Source organism: Lepidochelys olivacea (genome assembly GCF_965140295.1).
Source record: "Lepidochelys olivacea isolate rLepOli2 genome assembly, chromosome: 2".
NCBI classification, from domain to species: Eukaryota; Metazoa; Chordata; order Testudines; family Cheloniidae; genus Lepidochelys; species Lepidochelys olivacea.
Genome location: NC_140412.1, coordinates 88978489 through 89003678, shown reverse-complemented (window position 1 = coordinate 89003678; position 25190 = coordinate 88978489). Strand labels below are relative to the sequence as shown.

Here is a 25190-nt window from a genome sequence, read left to right as displayed (position 1 = left end):
ATTTTTTGTTGGGAAAATGGGATCAAAATAGCTCGTTCTGGGTCAGGTTGACTCATATTGAAACACTTCAGCCTGTTGAACCTCGGGGCAAACCACTGCACATTGCACCATGAGAATCATGTGAGCCTGGTGCAGCCTTGGACACTTTGGCTGGCCTACAGAAGAGAATGCTATGTAAGGTTCCTGACCTACAAATTCCATGAAACCCCACACCGGCTCAATGTGGAATTGAGCCAAAATGAAACATTTCAATTCAGGAATGCTGAAACCTTTTGTTTTAAGTGCAAATGTCAAAATGAAATGTTTCAACATTTCCAAAACAATTTTTTCTGAAATTTCCATTCCATGAAAACATTTTTGATATTTCATTTTTGTGTGTGTCCCAAGTCAGGGCAAAAAACAGATGTCAGAATATCCAAATTTCCTACGGGACAGAAATTCCAATTTTCAACCAGCTCTAGCGGTAGGGGAGTAAATGGAAGCCCAGCATAGCAGCTGTCTATGCTGTTGTTGTAAGAGAATGGGATGCCTCAAGATCATGCAGTGGTTTACCTTCTCTCTGCACCTGGTAGGAGCTGTGGGGTTTGGAGTTACAGATCCTCTGTCTAAGTAACCAGTTTTCTTCCCCTTCTGTGAAGCCACCATCCCTGAGTAACCTAAGCTGTGACCCAGGAAGACACAGAGTATTTTTAGAATAGTTTTTCCCCTTCAACAGGATCATCTGTGGCAGAGGACAGTTGGGCCATAGTCTGGAAGGGTGGCTCATTGACAGTTCTGGAATATTTTGCAACTATTTGTTCTCGACTTGAATCTTTTTCTCAGTAACCAGAGTTTTCCTTGTGGGTTTCAAGACTTCTGTATTTCAGGTATTGAACTCACAAATCAAGCCAAGGAATAGATCCTAAGCACCAGTTACGTCTTGAAATTTTTTCATTTTCTGTTCTTTAGAAGGAGGGAAGTAAAGATCATAAAAGAAATGAGGCTGAAAAAAGTTTTCATGAGAACAAGAATGCTAATGACAACAACTATGGCTTCAGAATGAATTGAAGAGGATCAATCTTCCCTCCAAACGTAATTCATTGTCTATGTTTTCCTCATTCACGCTTCTTCTGATCTTAGTTTTAGCCTTACATTCTTCTTGCAAGAAATGTCTTCTTCTGCAATGTCAGGTGTGCTCTTCCCCATCTTGTCTGTCATAGTAAGAGGTGGGGGAGTGGAGTCAGCTTATTCTTATAAGTGTTTTCCTGTTACATCCATCCACCCAACCAGCCTCCAAACTTCTTTCAGATTCAGGACATTGCTGGGGCGAGGGGTAGGGTGGGACAGGGAGTGGGAGGAGGAAGGGAATACCTAGTTAAAAGTCTTTGAAAGTAATTCTTTCCTACCCTATTTTTCTTTCCTTCTTGACATTTTTCAAATTGTTTTCTGACACCTGAATAAATTATTACTCTGTCACTTGTCGCAAGACAGAACTGAAAAGCATTAGTGGCCAAGTAGGGGGGTAGAATTTATTGTCATCAAGAGCTGCACAATTTTATTTCAGAGACTCATGATGGGGGGGGGGGTTGGGGGGGTGTAAAGGAGGGGGAGAGAGAGAGAGAGAGAGATACTATCATTGTTATCAGCATCAAGTTTAGATGTTTGCACAATAGGCAATAAGGTTATTTGGCAGCAGTTGCCCCCTTGTGGTCTAAAAGGTCTGAATGGAAGGTACTATATTTCTATAACATTAAGCCTCTGGCACATTACATTAGCTACATAATACTGTAGTTGGTATCAAAGATCTCTAATGTGAAGAAAATCAGCAACTGAGCTCTTGCTTGACGCAACCAGAAGGTGCAAAGCAAAGGAAAGTAAGAATATAAACAAACATTTAAATGAAGTAGTGAAGAAAACTGAAAGATATAAGCAATTTTATGAAAAATTACCATTCTCTATATTACCAGTAGTAGCGACAGGCCCCGAAGTATAAACACATAATACGAGGTGAAAAAATCAAGGTGCTTTAAAAAAAAGTTTAAACCCTAGCAGCTGATTTACTGTACACAGAGACTTTCTACATTTTTCTTCTGTCCTGCTTGGTATTATATGATCCAATTCCTATACCTGATATTTTTCACTGAGTCAGGTGAACAGTTTAATAGATAAACTGACCTGGAATGTGAAATATTGAAGTTCAGAAAGAAATGGAAGCAAAAAGTAAATTGGTATCAAACTGTATGGATATAAAAAGCAAATGGAGCCAGTGGCCTCACAAGCTTTACATAAAGCCTACTTCTGAGACATGAATACAACTGCAGTGATTTGGGATTGTCAAGTTTTGTGTTTCTCGTAAAGAGTGCTCTATAATGGAATATTTGCACCTGGAATTTAGTTCCCCACACATTTCACAGGATTTGGGTCTGGGATTTTGGTACAAAGAAAAGGGGCAGCTGTATTCTCTACTTTAAAAAAAAAAGTTTCGAGCTGAACCAGAAATTTCCCCAACTTCTATTCATACTGGGGCTTGTAATTTCATATTAGTGGCTTTTCATTTTGTAGATAAGCAATTAAAAGATACAGTATAAATAATAAGAACATAGGAATGGCCATACTCGGGCACACCAATGCTTCCTGTAGCCCAGCACACTGTCTTCTGACGCTGGCCGATGGTCGGTGCCAGATGCGTCAGAGGGAGTGAACAGAAGAGGACAATTTATCTAGTGATCCATCCCATCGTCCAGTCCCAGTTTCTAGCAGTCAGCTGTTTAAGGACACCCAGAGCATGGATTGTATCACTAACCATCTTGGCTAAAAGCCACTGATTGATCCATCCTCCGTGAAATTATGTAATTATTTTTTGGCCTTCAAAACATCCTCTAGCAATGAGTTCCACAGGTTGACTTGCATTGTGTGAAGAAGTACTTCCTTATCTTTGTTTAAAACCTGCTGCCTACTAATTTAATTGGGTGACCTCTGGTTCGTGTGTTATGTGAAGGAGTAAATAACATTTCCTTATTCACTTGCTCCACACCATTCATGATTTTATAGACATCTATTATATCCCACCTCAGTCATCTCTTTTCCAAGATGAACAGTTCTAGTCTTTTTAATCTCTCCTTTCTGGAAGCTGTTCCATACCCCTAATCAATTTTTTGCCTTTCTCTGTACTTTTCCCAATTCAGATATATCTTTTTTTTTTTAAGATGGGATGACAAGAACTGCACACAGTATTCAAACTGTGAACATACCATAGATATATATAGTAGCATTATTATATTTTCTGTCTTATTATCTATCCCTTTCCTAATGATTCCTAACATTCTGTTAGCTTTTTCGACTGCTGCTACACACTGAGCAGATGTTTTCAGAGAACTATCCATGAGGACTCCAAGATCTTTTTTTTGAGTGGTAACAGTTAATTTAGACCCCATCAGTTTGTATGTATAGCTGGGAGTATGTTTTCCAATGTGCATTACTCTGCATTTATCAACACTGAATTTCATCTGCCATTTTGTTGCCCAGTCACCCAGGTTTGTGACTCTTCACAGTCTGCTTTGGACTTAACTATTTTGAATAATTTTGTATCATCTGCAAACTTTGCCACTTCAATGTTATCTTCTTTTTCCAGATTATTTATTAATTTGCTAAATAGTACTACTCCCACTACAGATCCTTGGGGCACCATTCTATTTCTCTCTCTCCATTTTGAAAACTGAACGTTTATTCCTAACGTTTGTTTCCTACCTCTTAAACAGTTACTAATTACCTTCCCTCTTACCCCATGATTCCTTACTCTGCTTAAGATACTTTGATGAAGGACCTTGTCAAAACCTTTCTGAAAGTCCAAGTTAAACAATAGCCATTGGATCACCCTTGTCCATATGTTATGTTTGTTGATACCCTCAAGGAATTCTAATAGACTGGAGAGGCATAATTTCTCTTTACAAAAGCTGTGTTGACTCTTCCCCAACATATCATGTTCATCTATGTGTATGATAATTTTGTTCTTTACTATAGTTTCAACCAATTTGCCTTGTACTAAAGTTAGGCTTCCCGGCCTGTAATTACCAGGATCGCCTCTGGAGCCTTTTTAAAAAAAATTGGCATTACATGAACTATCTGCCAGACATCTGGTACAGAGATTGATTTAAATGATAGGTTACACACCACAGTCAGTAGTTCTGCAATTTCTTATTTGAGTTCCTTCAGAACTCTTGGGTGAATACCATCTATCCTGGTGACCTACTCCTGTTTATTTATCAATTTGCTCCAAACCTTCCTCTACTGACACCTCAATCTGGCACAGTTCCTAAAATTTGTCACCTAACAAGAATGGCCTGGGTGTCGGAATCTCCCTCACAGCCTCTGCAATGAAGACCAATGCAAAGAATTCATTTAGCTTCTCTGCAATGGCCTTGTCTTCCTTGAGTGCTCCTTTAGCATCTCAATCATCCAGTGGCCCTGCTGATTGTTTGGCAGGCTTCCTGCTTCTGATGTTCTTAAAAAAATGCTGCTGTTAACTTCTATAACATTTGCCTCTAACACAACAGCAAGTTCACACCATAACATTTGGTGCCCAGGTTAACAGAATTAAATTACGGATATTAGTGCTGGAAGTGTGCTGAGATTAAGAAGATACCATTTAGCTCAGACAGCTCCCCAGGGGCAGAACATGGGACATCGTAGCTATTATCACATGTTGCCGGAGGCATTGGGCCTGACCGGGCAGAAGCCAGTAGGGAGACTCACAGCTCAGCAGGAGCACAAACTACACCTTTAAAAGAAATGCAATGAACCTACTCCCACCCAGTGCTGGCCTCTATGCGATACCAGGTACATAGGGCATGAGATGACTCACACCGTATCCTTGGCCCTTCTGCTTTGGGTGTGCAGCAATAGTGGCATTCCCTCTTTCACTTAAGGAAAACGGGCTGCAGCACTGTGGTTGCCTACTGCATGGACACACTAGAGAGTAACAGTCCCTTACACTATCATTAGCATCTAACACATGTGCATTCGGGCACTCACACTTTGGCCCTCTTTCTTTAAAGGTATGTGATCCCTGCTGGTAAATTCAATGTACTCTACAGTGTTTCTAATGAACAGTTCTGATTTCGAGACTCCATAGCAAAGATGAATATTTGCAAATGCTCTGACAAGGAAACAATGCCTATCAGAAATAGGAAAAGTACAGTCCAAGGTGTCTTGACAATTTAGTATAAAACCAACAAAAATAATTAGTGGTGCAACAAAATGACAGATTCAAAGTTGTATAATTAAAAATTCAGGAAAGTGTCTTTCCCTGATGCAATCTTAAAATGCAACATTCCAACTGTTAATAGAATAATGTTCCACATTCCATATAGAATAAGGACAGTTCCACAGCATGAGGCTCCACTTGTATGCAAAACTACAGGATTACTAATGTTCTGCCAATCCATGATCTGACTGGATAATTATCCTATAAGTACTTTCTACATTTTCTCTGAACCATGCTGCAATTTTATATAGCAATTGGGATCGTAGTAAAACACCTTCTCAGAAAATATGTCAAAAACTGTGATTTAAAATAATAAGAGGAGTCCCAGAAGAGGGAAAGAGGGGGCTGGGAGGTGGGATAGACTAGAACTCGATGGCATAGCCAGTGGAAGTAACGTTTAAACCCATTTGTCTGAAGTTAAGATCTGTCATGAAAGGAAATGGGTTAGGTGATGGCTGAATGATGGGAAAGTTGCTACCAAAATAACTGGTTGTCAGCTCATGGGCCATCTGTCAAAATGCCTTTTTAGAGGGCTGATGAGTCTGAAGGGAAGATGGTGATGGACCAGTGAGCTTGCCTTGTTGTAGTCTTTGGCGCTTTCTTGGTGGCTCATAGGATCGTTAGTGGAACAATGGCTGTGGCGGTAGTTAGTATCTCTATTATTGTAGTCTCTAGAATTCTCTCCATGAAGATTGGGTATATATACCCAATGAGCAGAGGCTAGTGCGAGAATCTTTCAGTGAGGAGAGTGCCTCATCTGTCTTCTCACTGAAGAAGGCATTCCCTTCGAAGGGAAGGCTTTGCACTGTTGCTTGTATCTCTTTAGGGACCTCAGATGTTTGTAACCAGGAGCTTCCTCTCTAAATATTGGAGATTGAGGTTGGAATCTGTAGCATTCCAATTCCAAGACCCAGTGGTAAGGGTCCAATGTGCCCCAATGTGATTATGGTCAATAGGTAGGTTGACCGTATGATGAGTACCAGCGCTCCCTCAGTGGAGAATATGGGTCCTGGGTATGGGAGAGTCTCTATGAAGCCCTGGAAGTCCTATCAGGGCTAGGTTGTTGTGGTGAGTCCCTTGTTGGAACAGGTCCATCTCTTGATTCTCTTCTAAGAACTGTTCTCACTCAAATGGTGAAGTCGTTAGCGTCACCTGTGTGATGGTGGCACAATTGGAGTTGGGCCAGAGAGAGCATCCTGATATCATAGCTCTGCTGCAGATGTGGATTGGGAAGTGGTGGATGGATGACGTTTTGATGTATCATACTAACACTTGGTCTATCAGGATCAGGGACTCTGGAGCTGAGTAGATCATCAGATCCTCCAGAAGAGCATTCCTTGGTTTTACTGGTGTCTTCAGTAACTGGACCGATGGTGAAGCCATAGTGCCGGTGTAGAGAGCATGTGCTGATTACTATCTTTGCATTGCTCAGAGGAGTTTTGGAGAAGAAGAAGCTCCCAGTACCATCAGTGTCTGCCCGATTTCACCATGAGCGCCAGGTGAAACCCTGTGTAGGGCACGGAGCCTTGCTCAAACCTGAAGAAAGGGGAAAAGCCTCTCTCTTCTTTCAGGAACTATGAGCAGATTTCTCTGCTCTCAAGTACTTCTCCTTACCCTTGGTGGAGTTATTCAGCCTCGCGAGGTGTTCTGCCAGTGCCGATGGAGTACTGCTTGGAGGTCCTTGGCAATGACTTGGAGAATGGGAGAGCCCACAGATTCACTCTAGGTCCCAGGCTAGCTCTGAGGTATCGACACAGCTGGAACTCTTGAGCCTGCCTGGTGCGAGGGGGAAACAAACAGCAAATCCCACACTTAAATGGGATGTGTGCCTCCCCTAAACAGCAAAGGCAAGTGTCATGAGGGTCACTCATCGGAAAGACCTGGGGACAGGAAAGGCAAGGTTTGAAGCACAGAATCCTGAGCATAATGCTCTGGTGTCAGGGAGAGAAAGGAACCCGCCCCACACATAACTCTAACTAACTAATTAAACTAGACATAAGCAAACTATTTAAAAATTAAATATTTACGAATATTACAAGTATACAAGGCTATATTTACATGGGGACTGTTGTACCTTCCCTTCCTCACATAGTGGAGAATTTTTCAGTCTGAGATACCATTAAATTGTGATGGCCCATCCAGGTAGAACATGTACACACAATGGTTATCAACTTGCATACAGGGCAATCTTTCCAATCTGCTACAATTCTTTTAAGGATGTCAGCCCATCAGTGGATAAAGAAGAATTGGTTGATATAATTTGGACTTTCAAAGAGCTCACAAGAGTTTACTAAGAAGTCCCAAAGGGTGAAATTCCCTTCTGTGCTGAGGCCCAGCACAAGGCCGGTGCACCTCTTAAGTCCCACGTAAGCCCTCAAATAGGGCTGATGCTATCTGGTATAGTAATTCATATGGTCTTGTCCAACTGTACTTACACAGGATGTGGCAGAATTCGGCCTTAAGTAATGACTAAGAGTTAAAGTGCTACCTATTAATTGCTGAATTTGTGGAAGGCACACTTGGCTATTAATTATTTTTTGTTTCCAATACCATCCACAATGTGACTGTGCTGAATAAACAGGAAAAAAGACAGTCTCTGCCTCAGAGAGCTTTACACTAGAGAAATATCTTTTCAGGCCTCCCTTCCCCTGCAAAAAAACTACTTAAGAAACATATTTCCTTCTTCATGGATTCAATTTCTTTTCTAATATGTACTAGTTTGTGCTTTGTCAGTTAGGATTTTACCAGAACATCATAACATAAACCATAATCAAACAGATTTTCTCCAGATTCATTTACTTCTAGTTTGAAACTGGGCATTAAAATATGTTCTATCACAAATCAAATTCTCTCATAACTTTAACTGTATTTAGTCACCAGTTTCTTTTTTTGATATTTAAAAATGATATGCCGCTCCTATTTTACAATGTTAGAAAAAACAAACAGTAATACCACAATTCCACAGCAGTTGATCCAATTCAGATGAATTAACTAGGATTTATACTTTAACTATTAATTTTAAGCTGAATTTTTCATGATTTGCACACCCTATATGGACTGTTAATAAGAAACAGATTTGACTAAATCTTGTTAACATGGTGTTTCAAGAAAACGCTGAATGCAATTTTAACATCTAACGTAAATGCCCTGAACTGTGCAGCGAGATACTGTCTGGTGTACCCTCTGTGAAGAGAACTCCTTCTGACCAGCCCAAGATTACATGACAGCCAAGCACTGTGCAGAGTACTTTGCTGATTATCAGGCAGGAACCAAGCCCTACATACTACTAACCAGCTAGCCAGAACCCTTTGTTGGCTAATTGGCTTTGGCAATTAGACACAGGGTTAAATTTCCAGCCTAAGTAATCTAGGAGCTTAAGGCCCATTGACTTTCAATGAGACTAAGGCTCCCCAACTGCAACTCATTTGGACACGGAGCATGGCCCGGGCCAGTGCACTAGCTCCTTCTGTGTCAATACAGGGATTCTGTACTAGAGTTTACACAGAATTAGGGAAGTGGTTCTCTAAATCCTCTGCGTCTCCTCCCAACTCTGTGAGAACATGGAAGGATTTAGCCCATAATGTGCCTTCTACAATGTACTGAAGCTATGAGCTGTGGCACCAGTGGTTCATGGAATGTGTGCATCTGTCTTCACTTCACCCTAGAATGGGTCTTTAGCTTAACTAAATAGCTACTTTGAATTCCCTGGCAGTTTAGAATAGAAGTGACTGAAACAACATCTCCTGAAAAATTTATACAACAAATTTCACAATCCTTAAAAAAAATATTTACCCAATTCACGAAACTAGGTATATATATATGTATACATTTATACATAAATACATTATATATATATAAATAAAGCATAGATACATTTTTTCCTATATTTTGCCCACCTCTAATTTACAAACAGATGCAGGAATATCACAAATTTCTCTTCACTAATTATTTGTGTGTGTTTATATTGCAGTAGTCTAGAAGCTCCAGTTGGGGATTGGGACTCCACTGCATACAACTGTATACAACTTAAAAGAAGAAGAGTGTTCCTGCCCCACAGAGTTTACAATCTAAGCACATGACAGGAGGCAACAGAATTGGAGTGAACAGACTAGGTTTGGTATAATGTGTAGCAGTCACATGCCAACTCCCTAGCCATTTATGGCAATATCAGCCATCCCTGGCCCACATTAATATTTCCATCCAGTTCACACACAAGTCATAGCTGCACTTAGATATATTATTAAATCCAAGGCCAGCCTTTGCTTGTGCACTTTTGGCAGGTGCTATTTAAGACAACACCGCCTCTATTTGTTCTGTACCAACAAAATAAAATGGAAATGTCATATGATTTTCCAAAGAACAAACTGCTGTTCTCTGTAATATCTTTTGACTACTAAGAAACACTGTACTGTGGGAACATAGCAAAAGCCAATAATATCAGTGGTCTAGCTAATCCAGAGCTGCTGTCTCTGACAGTGGGCAATGTTGGATGCAGGTGAAGGCATAAAAGCTTTGTACATAATATACCTGGCCAGTTGTGCTGAATTAGACTACGAAAGGAAGTTTCCGGCTTCTGACCTTAGATGCAAAAAGAAAAGGAGGACTTGTGGCACCTTAGAGACTAACCAATTTATTAGAGCATAAGCTTTCGTGAGCTACAGCTCACTTCCTCAGATGCATATCGTGGAAACTGCAGCAGGCTTTATATATACACAGAGAATATGAAACAATACCTCCTCCCACCCCACTGTCCTGCTGGTAATAGCTTATCTAAAGTGATTTCCAGCACAAATCCAGGTTTTCTCACCCTCCACCCCCCCACACAAATTCACTCTCCTGCTGGTGATAGTGATTCACTCTCACAAATCTTGGGAGACAGGCCAGTCCTTGCCTACAGACAGCCCTGCAACCTGAAGCAAATACTCACCAACAACCACATACCACACAACAGAACCACTAACCCAGGAACTTATCCTTGCAACAAAGCCCGTTGCCAACTGTGCCCACATATCTATTCAGGGGACACCATCACAGGGCCTAATAACATCAGCCACACTATCAGAGGCTCGTTCACCTGCACATCCACCAATGTGATATATGCCATCATGTGCCAGCAATGCCCCTCTGCCATGTACATTGGTCAAACTGGACAGTCTCTACGTAAAAGAATAAATGGACACAAATCAGATGTCAAGAATTATAACATTCATAAACCAGTCGGAGAACACTTCAATCTCTCTGGTCACGCGATCACAGACATGAAGGTCGCTATCTTAAAACAAAAAAACTTCAAATCCAGACTCCAGCGAGAAACTGCTGAATTGGAATTCATTTGCAAATTGGATACTATTAATTTAGGCTTAAATAGAGACTTGGAGTGGCTAAGTCATTATGCAAGGTAGCCTGTTTCCTCTTGTTTTTTCCTACCCCCCCCCCCAGATGTTCTGGTTTAACTTGGATTTTAACTTGAAGAGTGGTCAGTTTGGATGAGCTATTACCAGCAGGAGAGTGAGTTTGTGTGTGTATGGGGGTGGGGGGGGATGTGAGAACCTGGATTTATGCAGGAAATAGCCCAGCTTGATTGTCATGCACATTGTGTAAAGAGTTGTCACTTTGGATGGGCTATCACCAGCAGGAGAGTGAATTTGTGTGGGGGGGTGGAGGGTGAGAAAACCTGGATTTGTGCTGGAAATCACTTTAGATAAGCTATTACCAGCAGGACAGTGGGGTGGGAATAGGTATTGTTTCATATTCTCTGTGTATATATAAAGCCTGCTGCAGTTTCCACGATATGCATCTGAGGAAGTGAGCTGTAGCTCACGAAAGCTTATGCTCTAATAAATTGGTTAGTCTCTAAGGTGCCACAAGTCCTCCTTTTCTTTTTGCGAATACAGACTAACACGGCTGTTACTCTGAAACCTGACCTTAGATGGTGATTGATTTCAGCCTTTGCAAATTTATCCTGGCTAGCATAACTGCAGAATCTCTACTTATTCATATAATAAATGTTCAGTCCTTTTTCGACTCTTACTAATCTATTTGTCTCAATTATAGTAATTCACAGAAGAAAAAGTATTGAGTTCTGGGTAATTACTGATCTTCCACATATTCCAAATGGTCAAGTCTGAGAACTAGAAGATTCTGAAAGACAAGGAATTTATTTTCTAAAGAAGATGTTGCACACAACATGTATGTAGTTTGAGAGTAAATTATCTGTTGGATTGGGGAATTAGTACCAGCATGTAATGGAGACGCATCGATATTAACAATGGATGTGAGCTTTTAGGTCATTTTGTCCCCTCTGACAGTGAGGGGTTCGTTGGGGAATGGACAATACAACTTCTTCTAAGAGTTTTCTTTTCTTTTGTTCTTTTTTGTTTTTGTTTTAACTTATTCAGCAGGTCGAACCAAGCATAAGCATTAGGGGATAATTATAAAATTACTTTTCTTTAACTCAGCAATATGATTTCATTCTGGCTATTTGTTTCTTATGTTTTTTCCAAAATTTTGTCCAAAAGAACACACTGTGAATGGATGTAGTCAAAATCTGTGTGTTATGTGTTCAGGTGGCTTGTTTCTTTAAACTCGTGCTGTTTAAATACGGGGAACCATTCTAATTGGATAGCCTGGATAGTACTGCATTATACAGAAAATACTAAATGAGCATACCTGCCCAGGAATGAGACTTAGTAGCTGCAGAGGGAATCTCTGCAAAGCCTACATCTCAACATGCAACTGCACAGAAGACATAATGCAGATGCATCAGGAAATACAACATTAATCCAATCAGCCTATTCAAAAGCAGTGTTTTGATGTCACCCGAAGTGCTATATCTGACTGTGGTTATCACAACTTGGGAAGAATGTAATTGCCATGGAAAGATGCAGAATTAAAAAAAAAAATGACGTTTCAGAGGCTTGGATTCAGGTTCAGAAAAACTGTTGTATTTGTTGTTGGAAAAGGAAATACATTTTGTTTTTGAACTCAATGAACTTTTGTTTTTCAGGAAATGAGGTGACCAAAGGCCTCCTCACATCAAGTGCCAGGCTTCCTCTAGACTGCTGAAGCCTGGCTGGAAACTAGGATTCAGAGGGGTCCTAGAGAACACAGTGGGGAAGCAGAAGTTTTGAGCTTATGATTTCTGCACAAGCTACCTTTCTCTACTCCTTTCTATGCCCTAACACATAATGACTGATAAGCACATTAGTAGTACTGCACCAAGAGTTTTCCGTCCCTTCCTTCATCAATCCCAAAATAGGGCAGCATTCTTTAGCCAGGAGGGGAACCAAATAATCAGACAGTTGTTTTTCATGAAACACACTCAGAAAATTCATGGATACATCTAGAGTAGTACAAATCCCTAAATTTCCACGCTGTACAATTCTTTCCTGGACAAAACTTTCAGCCAAAAAGAAATACTACAGGACATGTGCTAGTTCACTAGGGATTTGAGAGGCTTCTGAACCAAGAAGTACAGTCTGCCAATGATTTTGTTTTTTAAAGTTTATTTGGGCCTTGGCTCACAAGACCAACAACAAGCTCACTATCTAGGTTTCAGGAAGTCATAAAAGTAAATGATCTGCTTGCAAAAACTGCAAAAAAAAAATAGTCTCATTTTAAAATATTTTACTTCTCACAAAAATATTTTTCTAGTTTCTGTAACAGTGAATTTTTTTTTCCAGAGCCTTGAATCATCTCCCTTTGTGTAAATGATATGACAAAACAATCTCATTGCTTTCAGCTGAAAAGCTGCTTCCTCCTAGTCAACAGTTAGATCCTGTATATTTCTCTACACAATTCTGGCATGGAGTAAGTTCATATGTAAGAATCTTTCTTCAGTATTCTAGGTTGGCTTCACAACAGAAAAATAAAGGCAACATGATGTTGTTGAATCAGGGATCTATAAATATTGCCAGGATACTTGTACTCCTCCAATTCCTTATTGTTCTTCACAGGAGGGCCTGCTTTTGTTTTCAATATCACATGAGCCAAACACCAGCAATCAAATAGAAGAAACAGCATGTCTGAGACAGGAAACTCATCCCTCACAAATATATAATCAATTATTAATTTTTAGCACGTTTGTAGCTTGTTCATATCTTCAAATCACTTTTTAAAAGATTTTTTAAGTCTCCATGGTAGCTCTAAAAGGTGATCACAGAAGTATTATTATCCACATTTTACATGGGCTCTTGAAGCCTCTTGGACCCATATGCTTGGGGGCGCTAAAGTTTCTACCTCGGGATGGATTCCAGGGCTACTTTCCTCCCCCATGGTAACAATCCATTCTGACCACACATACTGAGCTGAGGAAAGGCACTGGTGGTTTCTGGACGCTGGTAGACTTAATTGTCAGCCTGGGGCAAACAATCAACCATGCCCAGTTCTGTTTGTAGCCTTTATCTCAGGGCTCTGTATATTTTTCAACACATAAACAAAAAGAAATGTAGAACAACAAGAAAAAGCAACAGTCCTGTTCTCAACTGAGTTCAAGGGGCCCTTTCGCCTCCAGTAGCTGAGTGAGCTTAGACTTTTCCAAGCTAGGTTGCCAACTCTGACTGAAGCTATTCCGGGAGATTTTTTCCCCCAACACTATGTAATGTAATTTTCTTTAGATATCCTATTAAAATCTCCTAGATTGCTTTCAATGACCACCAGGAGATCAATGCCAATCCAGGAGACTTCAGGCCAGTCCTGGAGGATTGGCAACCCTATTCCCAGCCAAGGAGGGTCCACAGGGCCTGGCTTTCCTCTTATAGCTTTCTGTTGCAGCCACAGGAAGGTGCACTTCCCATCCTCTCCTAGTCCCAGGCTGCCTTGTGGTGCTGGGGCCCCCATTTATATCCCTCAGCTGGGAATCGTCAGACTCAATCAATCACTAGATGCTGTTCAGCAGGGTCAGCTGGTTCCCAGAACTTGCCTGCTGGGCTTCTTTCCAGAATAGGGCTGGCTGCCCCCTGACTCTAAAGGGGCAGATCACCCTGTCACAGTCTCCTCACGGTTTGTCAGAGGTTCTACATTTAGGGCTTCTGCAACTGAGAAAAGAAGGGGGGAAGCATTTGATCCTTTAGAGCGTGTACAAAACAATCACACTAGATTATTAGCACAAGGACTAGACTATTCAGGAAACCATTAAAATACCAAAAGCTCTCACACTGTTATTACTGTTATCCCTGATTTTAAGTATAGAATGGGAAAAACTCTGCAACTCTCAGATACCACTGTCTGGTAACTGTTGACAAATGTTGACTTGTTAATGGCTACCACTGTTTACAATACACAGTAGGAGTTTCCCCTTTTCAGTGATATAAAGAGGAAGAGCTATACAGTACTGGAGTGCACAGTGTTTGGAGGGTCGGACTGCAGGCAGAGGGCTGCCTCCATGAGGATAATTCTGAGTCTCTGCTTTCAATCCTTAAGAGTCCTCAGCTGAAACCCCTTACAAATGTGGCACTTGTCCTTTTGGTGACTCTCACCAAGGCACTTTAAACAAGAAGTGTGCAGGTCACTGTTTGGCATCAATTTACCGCAAACTTCACACGCTTTGAACCCCGGCAACTGAGGCATGCCCTAGTGTTGGGGAACAAAACAGGGGTGGGGAGAACCCCCCGTAATGGAAACTTAGAGAAACAACTTCTAACATTACTACTACTAACTAAGAAACGAAGAAAACTAACTCTATACAAATCACAGTGGGACACTGCTAAAGGCGCTTGCAGAAGCAAAAGAGAGGGAAGTTCCATCTAGCTGTCACCAGCGGTCAGAAGGAACCGAGGGGGGGTCGGGTTGGCTGGGCCCCATAAAGGCGCGACTCCAGGGGGTGCCGATGCCGACCCTATGGATTCTGCTAGGGGGAAAAATCGTCTGACTGTTGTGCATGTGACGCGTGCGCACCTGATTGGAATTGACCTGAATGAGCACTCGAAGAACTATACTAACATGAATTTGGCATTCAGAATGTAATGCTAGTGCTTTAGCTGAAGAAACATTATAAAACCTTTGCTAGAGACTTGTTAGAAACAGCTTTGTTAATACTAAGTTTATTAATAGGAACTTCACAGGACAGAAAATAATTAAATACAAAATAGAAGGAATCAATAGTCATTTTTTTCCTGCATATCGGGGTCATATATGGTCCATTGGCAGTATGAAAACTGAGGAGAATGGGAGTGACCAAATACTGTATAAAAATTCATGCTTTATGCTCCTATTAAAAGAATTTTGTGAAATTCTTTGAATATCTCTCTCCTGCAAACAGAGCTAGATTCCAATAAATTGTACAGTTTACAGAATTAAATCCACGTTAAAAAAAAAAGGGAGGGAAAAAAGCAAGCGGTGATTTGTACATTGCACCTGCTTGTTAGCCTTACATGACCCACTGTGTTGAGTTGTGACAAAGGATTCTTTATTATCCAGGTGACCCAAGTGCGCATTTTAACTGTCGGGGCCAACTACGCAGACCACAAAATGTCTTCATTAATGGCAATTTCAGCCCATCAGTCCCACTATGCTTATGGCATTAAGAAAAAAAAAAGAGAGAGAGAGAGAGAGAGAAAGAGATGCTGATTTTCTAATCCAAATTGCAGGTTTTGAATTTATTTCACTTGAAGTGCAGTAAGAATTTCCCTTGATTGGATATTAACTAAAACACACTCCATTTGCTAGCTCTTACAAAAATGCATCTGCCTCCTAATCAACTGAATAGCAGCACTGGTATATGCATTTCCAGGCTGGAAGATAAGGGTCTGTAAACCAAACTCTGGTTCACATGGAAGATGGTCTACAGGGGTGTTAATGGGCCACTTCTCCTTGAATGATGACAGGTTTCGGAGTAGCAGCCGTGTTAGTCTGTATTCGCAAAAAGAAAAGGAGGACTTGTGGCACCTTAGAGACTGACCAATTTATTTGCGCATAAGCTTTCGTGAGCTACAGCTCACTTCATCCGATGAAGTGAGCTGTAGCTCACGAAAGCTTATGCGCAAATAAATTGGTTAGTTTCTAAGGTGCCACAAGTCCTCCTTTTCTTTTTTCTCCTTGAATGGTCCCTTAGAATATGTGCTAACTACTTATGCTAAACTATCTGTTCTACCTTGTATTTAGCTGTGATACCGAGTACCTTTCCCAGACCTGAAGAAGAGCTCTGTGTAGCTCAAAAGCTTGTCCCTCTCACCAACAGAAGTTGGTCCAATAAAAGATATTACCTCACCCACATTGTCTTTTGGAAGATGGTAATACTCTAATAAACAGGTGATTATGGAACTCCCAGCTCTGTTAAAACCAGATTGGTAGCCTATTATGAACTGATTACATTTTCCACTTTTTAGCTGCATACAATTATATTTGCTCATTAACACTTGATATGTTTAATGCAGCTGAAGAAAAATACTAGGACAATTAAATATCAATCATACTAACTCCACATGGAATTGGCTTCTTTAATGATATCTTCCTGTAAAACATAATGTAGTGTAGAGGGAGGTTGGATTGCTAAAATTGCTGTGAAGTATCTTTGCGGAATTAAACATGCAGTTCAAAATGTGGTATCACATCCACGTGTTTGTACTTTTCTATAAGAAAAACTGTTCCAAGACAGAATATAAACACCTCTGGCTGAGCTAAGCTCAGTTTCAGGTTTACAACTGAAAATGACAAAGAGAAACAGAAAATTTAACATATGGAGCAAATGCCTTTTCCCCTCTATATGATTTCTTTTAAGGATTGTAATTAATCCAGTGTAAAAGATGGGTTTCAGCATGTTTGCCAACACTGTTAAAAATCAAGACCACACCTTCCGTTGAATTATTTTAAGAAGAGAAAATATCACACTAGCGATTTGAGGTTTTGGCTTGAAGTTAGGATGCTGGAAAACTGGTCCAAATTCATGTGAGAAACAGATTTTAGAGGATCTCGTCCATAAAAAAAAACAAAAAACCCAACGGATCCAAACGCAAAACCAATTTGTATCAAGTTGGTCTCTATTCTTTCTTCCTTGGTAAGATTTTTTTTACATTACTTTTATTTACTTGTATTGCAGCAGTGCCTGTGAGCCCCAATCACGGACCAGGACCCCAGTGTGCTAGGCACTGCACAATTACAAAGCAAAAAGACAGTTCCTGCCCTAAAGAGATTGCACCCTAAATAGTCATTTCTTCTTTAAATTTTGAAAGACTTGTTTTCACTGTCTTTGTTCTTTCTCCTCACTCTCTAACTATTTTTCTTTACCACCTTATTGGGTGGGATTTGGGTGTGGAAGGACACTTATAGCCAGCCCACATTCAAGTTACCATAATTTTCTTTAATAAATTGTATAGTTTTTTTCACATTCTTGTGTCTGATTCTCTGCTTTGAAAGCCCATTGAGTAAAGGTCTCAAGTTTAGTACTTGTTATTCAAGTACTGCAATGACAGTTAAAACAGCATTTAAAATTGCTTCAGAGAGTGACTCAGTATCAGAATGGTTTGTAATGAACTCCCAGGAAGGCCTTCCAGTTGCTCCCTTGCTGAAAGCAACTATACTCTGGACTGCAAATAAAATGCCAACCATAGTTGCTGCTGTTTCCATTTTTAGGAGACAATAACTAACAGTAACATAAATTAAAGGACAAACAGAACTCTCCTGCAGAGCGGTATAAAAAACTAGCCCTAACAACCAACACCAGAAAATACTTGTTTCTCTTCCCCAGTCCACCAGTAGGGAGGTTAGGGGCTGTAGGTCACTGTGGTTGGGTGGCCGCAGTGGCAAGTTTAAATGGCCTCCCCTGGTTCCCTAAGATGTTAAGGCCAGTGGCGATCACACTTTTCTGGGTGGAGTCAAGTTGATGTACCCTGTCCCAATGATTTCACACCCTGGAGACTGCAATGAAGGAGCAGAACATTTGGAACTAGCAATAGTGGGTTTGGGGGCGGGGAGATGGGGGGAAGAGTTGAAAGAGCCTCCCTTTGGTAAGACCAAGGGCTAGGGGTTGGAGGCTGCATAGATTGGGCTCCTCAAGTGGCAGCAGCAGTCAGAGGAAGCACGCTTATTTGAGGTGGCTGGCTATGATCTTCATCTGTCTCAACAGTAAGTCATTAAAAAGGTACACATTTCTTTCTAAATCCAATACATGGGAAATTAAACCTTTTGTCCTAGCTGGTGCTCTGAAAAGAGCATGTACACCTTAAAATAAATGTGGTACTCAGATGTAACTCAAACTGTTTCAAATCCATAGGGAAGTACAAGAAGCTCTACTGTAGTACAGTGGTTCTCAACCAAAGGTCCGGAATCCACTGGGGGGCCGCGAGCAGGTTTCAGGGAGTACGCCAAAATAAGCTAGAGAGCAGGCCCAGCATTAGACTCACTGAGGCCCAGGACTGAAGCCAAAGCCCGAGCCCATTGTCCTGGACTGAAACCGAAGCCTAAGCAACGAAGTAGGTAACTTCTGGGTACTCTTCTGGTTCTGTCAATCTACAATACCCGCCTGCTGATACCCGCCTGCTGAAGTGAAGAAACAGATTGACAGAGCCAGAAGAGTACCCAGAAGTTACCTACTACAGGACAGGCCCAACAAAGAAAATAACAGAACGCCACTAGCCGTCACCTTCAGCCCCCAACTAAAACCTCTCCAACACATCATCAAAGATATACAACCTATCCTGAAGGACGACCCATCACTCTCACAGATCTTGGGAGACAGGCCAGTCCTTGCTTACAGACAGCCCCCCAACCTGAAGCAAATACTCACCAGCAACCACACACCACACAACAAAAACACTAACCCAGGAACCTATCCTTGCAACAAAGCCCGTTGCCAATTGTGTCCACATATCTATTAAGGGACACCATCACAGGGCTTAATCACATCAGCCACACTATCAGAGGTTCGTTCACCTGCACATCTACCAATGTGATATATGCCATCATGGGCCAGCAATGCCCCTCTGCCATGTACATTGGCCAAACTGGACAGTCTCTACGTAAAAGAATAAATGGACACAAATCAGACATCAAGAATGATAACATTCAAAAACCAGTCGGAGAACACTTCAATCTCTTTGGCCACTCGATTACAGCCCTAAAAGTGGCAATTCTTCAAGAAAAACACAGACTCCAATGAGAGACTGCTGAATTGGAATTAATTTGCAAACTGAACACCATTAAATTAGACTTGAATAAAGACTGGGAGTGGATGTGTCATTACACAAAGTAAAACTATTTCCCCTTATTTCCCCCCCTACTGTTCCTCACACCTTCTTGTCAACTGCTGGAAATGACCCACTTTGATTATCACTACAAAAGGTCCCCGCCCCCTGCACTCTCCTGCTGGTAATAGCTCACGTTTCCTGATCACTCTTGTTACAGTCTGTATGGTAACACCCATTGTTTCATGTTCTCTGTGTATATAAAATCTCCCCACTGTATTTTCCACTGAATGCATCCGATGACATGGGCTGTAGATCACGAAAGCCTATGCTCAAATAAATTTGTTAGTCTCTAAGATGCCACAAGTTCTCCTTTTCTTTTATCTGACTTTCAGAAATTCAATTTTCTTTTCGAAGTGTTGCAAGTCTAGTGCGTTTTTAGGTCCTGTATTAAAACCTGCTGGGTAAAATTTTCCAAAGCACCTAATTCATTTAGCAGTCTAAGTTCCATTGACTTTCAATAGGATATAGAGACCTGATCCTAAAAGATATTTAGGCACCTAACTCCGATAGGAGGTTCCTATGTCACTTAGGCACTTTTGAAATTTTTGCCTGTCATCTTTTTCACTACTTATTTGTCCTTTAGCAAGTCCTACTGAGTAACATAAGCCAAAAGTAAGGGTAGATATTATTTTTTTTCTACACAGCACTACTGAACCCAAAGGTAAAGACAACTCAACACTAAGCTCTTGGAATTTGGAGAGTTTGAATTAAAGCTGCTTGCCATATCTGGGTTCATAGAGTAATTTTGTATTTATTGTGGCAAAAATATGTATTACAGAGTATAAACCATCATACAAGAATGTTTGTAGTTTTTTGTTCACACAACCAGCAAGAAATATATAAAGTGAGATTAGCTTACCTTGAGTAGCAATGTAGTGATTTGGCCTGTGATAACCCTAAAAAAATGGAAAAAAAGTTTTGAGTCAATTTGCAATGCAATGCACCATCATGTGCTGGTATGATTGTCATGTCATAGAGACTAGTGTTCATAACCCTTCTGAATATCACAACAACAAAAGTTACATATTAGGAGCAAATTCTGGCCTTTCCAATGAAAGGCATATTGCGGGGGCACAAGAAGCAGCTATGTTGTCTGGACTGGAGGGTCCCATAGCTATTGGCTTGCGCAGTGCGTAGGTAGAGGACTGACTTAGTATGTTTTGGAAGTTCCTTACTGGCTTCTCTGAAAAGGAGCAACATAAACTTAGGTGCACTTGGTAGTCTGGACACATCCCCAAGCCCTCGAGCTGTGAAGTGCTGCTGAGTGCAATGCTAGTTCCCTGCTTAGCAGCTAAGAGAACACTAGATTTATAGTCAGCATGGATGCTGCGTGTGTGTGCTAGGGAGGGAAGAGGTTCTCTGTGCCCTCTGGTCTGCTCACAAATTATTTCTGAACAGAAAAAGGGTAAAATCTATGAAGAAATGTCTTGGTGTAAACAGTTTGTCCAGCTCTAAATAGGAATTACACTGAAAAGTAATTCTTGGTTTCTTTCTGTGAAGGCAAGAGAAACTTAATCACATGCTGGCTGAGCAATCAGCACTAATAACTTTTGCATTCTTTATAACAAAGAATATTGGCTCTTGATAGGATGCAAACTAGAAACAACAGAATTTGTATAGTATTTTTGTTTCTGATGCTACAGGATTATTGCCAAGGATTTAACTCATGTAACAGTACATCATTATAGACAGTCATAACAATATTAATACCAAAAGCTTTAAATAATGGTTAGGTTATGACACCAACTAACAAAAGGAAGAAATATAAAGTTATAGCTCATACTCCATATCAACTTGCCAGTGCAGAGTGTGTTAAAGGTAAGGAGTGAAGTGAGGCACCAAGACTGAAGTAATCTGAAGAACCCTGGAGAACAGAAAATGTTACAAGAACTACTGAAGTGGTTCCTTTATATGCCATTCTGAGGCAAACTTTGAGTGCCTAAGGATCGAGACTTATTTGTATGACGGTGGATAGAGTTGGCATTTCTCTATCCGAGCATCATCTACTAGCTGCGGGGTTGGATTCATTCAGACTACCAACAAAACAGACACTGGGAGATTTAGTTCAAGGGAATGTTTCGTGATACAAACAGAGCCTTTTCCATGCCAATGCCTATGAAGCTGCCATTCCCACTGTAACTCCATTGTTCTGATATAACATCTATTACAATCTGCCTGCATGAGATAGGCTGCACGTCTGCATCTGTGAAACCAAGGACAGACAAATTGCCATTTACAACCGAATCTTGAATACCTTCTTGCTAATGAACAACCACAGTGTCTCCCTGTTTATGATCACTTTGTCTAGTGATTTCTGATGATCCAAAGAAACTTAGATGCTTTGTACTACAGCTATCTTCTAAGGAATGGGAAGCTTTAGGCCCACAACCCTCACCAGTAGTGTCTTCTGTGCTCCCACAGCTGTCCCACTAAATTCATTCTGCTTTTTTTTTTTTTCTGGCACAGGAAGACATGATATGAAGCCATTATATCAGGGTCTTGAACAAGAGCACGTGATCCAAACCCTCCTCCGCCACATTTTGTGGATGTTCAGATCTGGATCCAAAGCATAATTTGAATTATACATAAGCAACTAAACCCCGAACCTGAAGTCTGAACAACCCTGAACCTTGGAAAAAGTTTGAATTTAAATCCCAATCCAACCCCTCAATTTGGGTCCAGCTCTACTTTTTATTACACAAATTTCTGTCTACAATTTTATTACTCTTTTAAATGGAAATGTTTCTGTTTTTATCTTTACCTCATGGTTAATGTGTTAAGTTTCTGAAACTGTAAAGAATGGGGTAGAAATATAACCCTAATCTGACTGCCTTTGAAACATATTACTAACTATCATTAGAAGGAGATAACCCAAAGATTGTTATATAAGAATAAGGATTAATTTGGTTGCTCTATATTGTATGAGAAAAAAATCTACTAACTTCCCTTGTCAGACCTGGTGGACACGTCTGAACCGGAGACTGTGACACCTTCATTAAAAGGTGTCACTGGGGAAGAAGAAATCACTGAATGTAGGCTGCTGCCTGCCTAAGAATCAGCAGTTGTTCTGTACTCTCATGTCTAGTGTTCCCCATGAACATTAAAATTACTGAAGTTTCCATCTCTAGATTTCAGGCTTTAGACAGTGTTGACTTTTTCTTGATTTTCAATTCTACTTTTGATTTGATCCTTTCAACCAAAATCCATGCTGTCTCTTAAAGAATTTATTCTAATGTAAAACATTAAGTTAACATGATGCAGAATGAACAAAGAAGCAGTCTTCAATAATTAAAGACCCTACATATTTAATGAAATGTCTTGCTTGCATTAGAAGTACTGGTTAACAGCTGCAGACTATACTTTGAAGGCAACTTAAAAGTGTAGCAATGACAGGAGATTGCAAATCACTGCATTAGGAATTACAGAGTTTTGTCACATTAATATGCGAACAGCTTTCTTTTAAATGTGAAATTATGCCAAGTTGTTGACAGACAATGTAAATAACATTTCCTTGGTCCACATAAGCATCAGGAGGCAAAATAGCCACGTAATGTTGGTGGCAAAATTTCACTCCAGAGTGTGGCAGTTTCAAGAAATGACTGAACTCATTTTCTCACTGGCAAATATTTGGTGTTTTATTTTTTCTTTATTGCATATGTGGGTTCCCATGACTGTGGTTTCCAGTAATGTTTGGCAGCCAAAACTGTGATCAGCTATGCTAGCTATAAGAAATGGTCAATAAAGTGTAAAGATAACATGGACCATGTTTAGCTGAACAGCAATGTTAACTTTGTTTACTACATCAGTATACATACGTCAATATAATTTCCATTGATGTAATCTGAGTTTGTTTCTCCTTCAATTGGCTGCAGTCTCACTCGAGAATGATCATCTGAAATGGGAACAACAGATAAAACAAAGTAGTTTGGTGTGCTTTTAATTGTCACAAAATATAAGGTCACATTCAGAAAGAAACCCTTAATACACATATTACTTTAAAGTCCAATTACAAAGTTTGCACTTTTCAAGTTGCACCTGTCATTTGGTTTTGGCTCAAAATGAGCTATCAGATGTTATATATACAGTAAAACCTTTCCACTTTGCACTTCAATCATTTATGAACCCCATAATTCCCAATGATTTTGGAGCTGAATACATCTGATGTTCAAACCACTGCCACCACTTCCCTTTCCTCCTAGAGGATGTGAAACAGTTTTTGCAACAGTCAAATTGCCTTTCATTAATACATTTAACTGCATTCAACTGTCAAAAGCTCAGTCATTTGCAAAGTTCTCCCATTATTAGTGCAAAGTGATTATGTAATGAATATAACAAGGTCTTGTGGGAGATCATTATTTGAAGAGACAAAACAACCAAGGCTAAAAAATAACTTGGTATATCATATATATATTCTTAAAGAAAAATCAGTTTCACTCCCTCTATATGTTGTTTCAGTGATTTCTTTTGAACTGAGGAAGGGACTTTTCTACCTACTTTCAGATCTTGGATAATATCCCATTTCTCCCCCATGCCATTTTTCAACTGAGGTTGTCCTTTCCTGGGTGAGAAATGCTAGATTACTCTGGAAACTATTCAAACTTACTCTAACAGTACGGGGGGTGGAGTCAGCATTTCCAACCTAAACCATGAATGGGACATACACGTGAAGAAATAATTTAGAATATTAGAGAGAAATTTAGACATCTCTCAGGGAAACAAATCTGGCACTTGCTCCCTATGGAGAGGAGCTTAGGGTTTGCTATACCAGAACAGATCAATCAAATTCAGTACTTCACCTTTGGCCAGAGCTAACAACTGATGCAACAGAGGATAGAGGAAGAAAAAAAGAAAAGAAAAAAAAAGCAATCCTGAGATTTGATTGCTTTTATTTTATTGATATGCTATTAAAGGTCATAAATTATCCAGCCCTTTTGTCAGTACAGCAACTGCCCTTTAGCGGTAATGAGTTCTACAGATTTGCCACAGTATAAAAGAGAATTTCCTTTTCTTTATTCTAATGCCACAGCTATTAATTTTGAAGTGAGATTCTACTCTGAAAAGTGATCCTAGCAAATAAGATATTGTGGAGTTGCACACTTATTTTCTTTCAGTGAATTTCATATTCCATATGTGATCAGTTTGTGATTAAACAAGTAATCTTAGTTTGTGCTCTAAGAGTGCAGGCTGGGGTCTTCCTATTTTGGGCATCATCACCAGTGAGAAAGTTCTGCAGAACTAACAGTGACACTTCTGCAGCTGCCTTGTCTTCAGGTTATTGTTTTAGTGACACCTATGAAACTCCCATTGCCTTCAGTGGGTATGCATAAGCATATTTCAGTTGATCATGGAGCACAAAATGGAATAGTATTCAGTTCTCACTCTCTCTCTTTTAGTTGTGTTGGCTCTGCAAGCCAAACTGAAGTTAAAAAAAACCACCAAACAAAACAACCCCCCAAAGCCCCAAACAAAAACCATTCTTCTCCCCCCATAAACACATACTTTGATCATTAAAGTAAGCAAATATGACTCTGAATATACTAAAAGGGTGGAGTTAAAAGATATTGAGTAAAAAGATGCCATGTTTACATGGCTACTTTCCAGACCGGAACCACATTTAAACAAGTATTCCCTTGTTCTTATACTGTGGGATAGCATTTTTTTTTAAAAGAGCTGATGATTTTTTCCAGTATGCCCTTTCATAATTTACAACAGTCACAATGGAGTCTCTAAAAGTTCTTGCCTTTTCTAGGCAAATTAATACTAATTTT

The 25190-nt window shown here is 40.2% G+C and overlaps 1 protein-coding gene across 7 annotated transcripts in view; it reads right to left on the bottom strand.

The window, feature by feature from the left end:
- The window catches only part of PTPRM (protein tyrosine phosphatase receptor type M), a 685790-nt gene that overhangs the window by 47204 nt on the left and 613396 nt on the right, over positions 1-25190 (bottom strand). For all 7 annotated transcript variants that reach the window (XM_084621210.1, XM_084621211.1, XM_084621214.1 and 4 more), the window contains 2 exons: positions 23238-23314; positions 20282-20318 (listed from right to left, as the gene is read on the bottom strand). In XM_084621210.1, coding sequence (XP_084477336.1) covers positions 20282-20318; positions 23238-23314 — 114 coding nt within the window. The remainder of the gene's footprint in view (positions 1-20281; positions 20319-23237; positions 23315-25190) is intronic.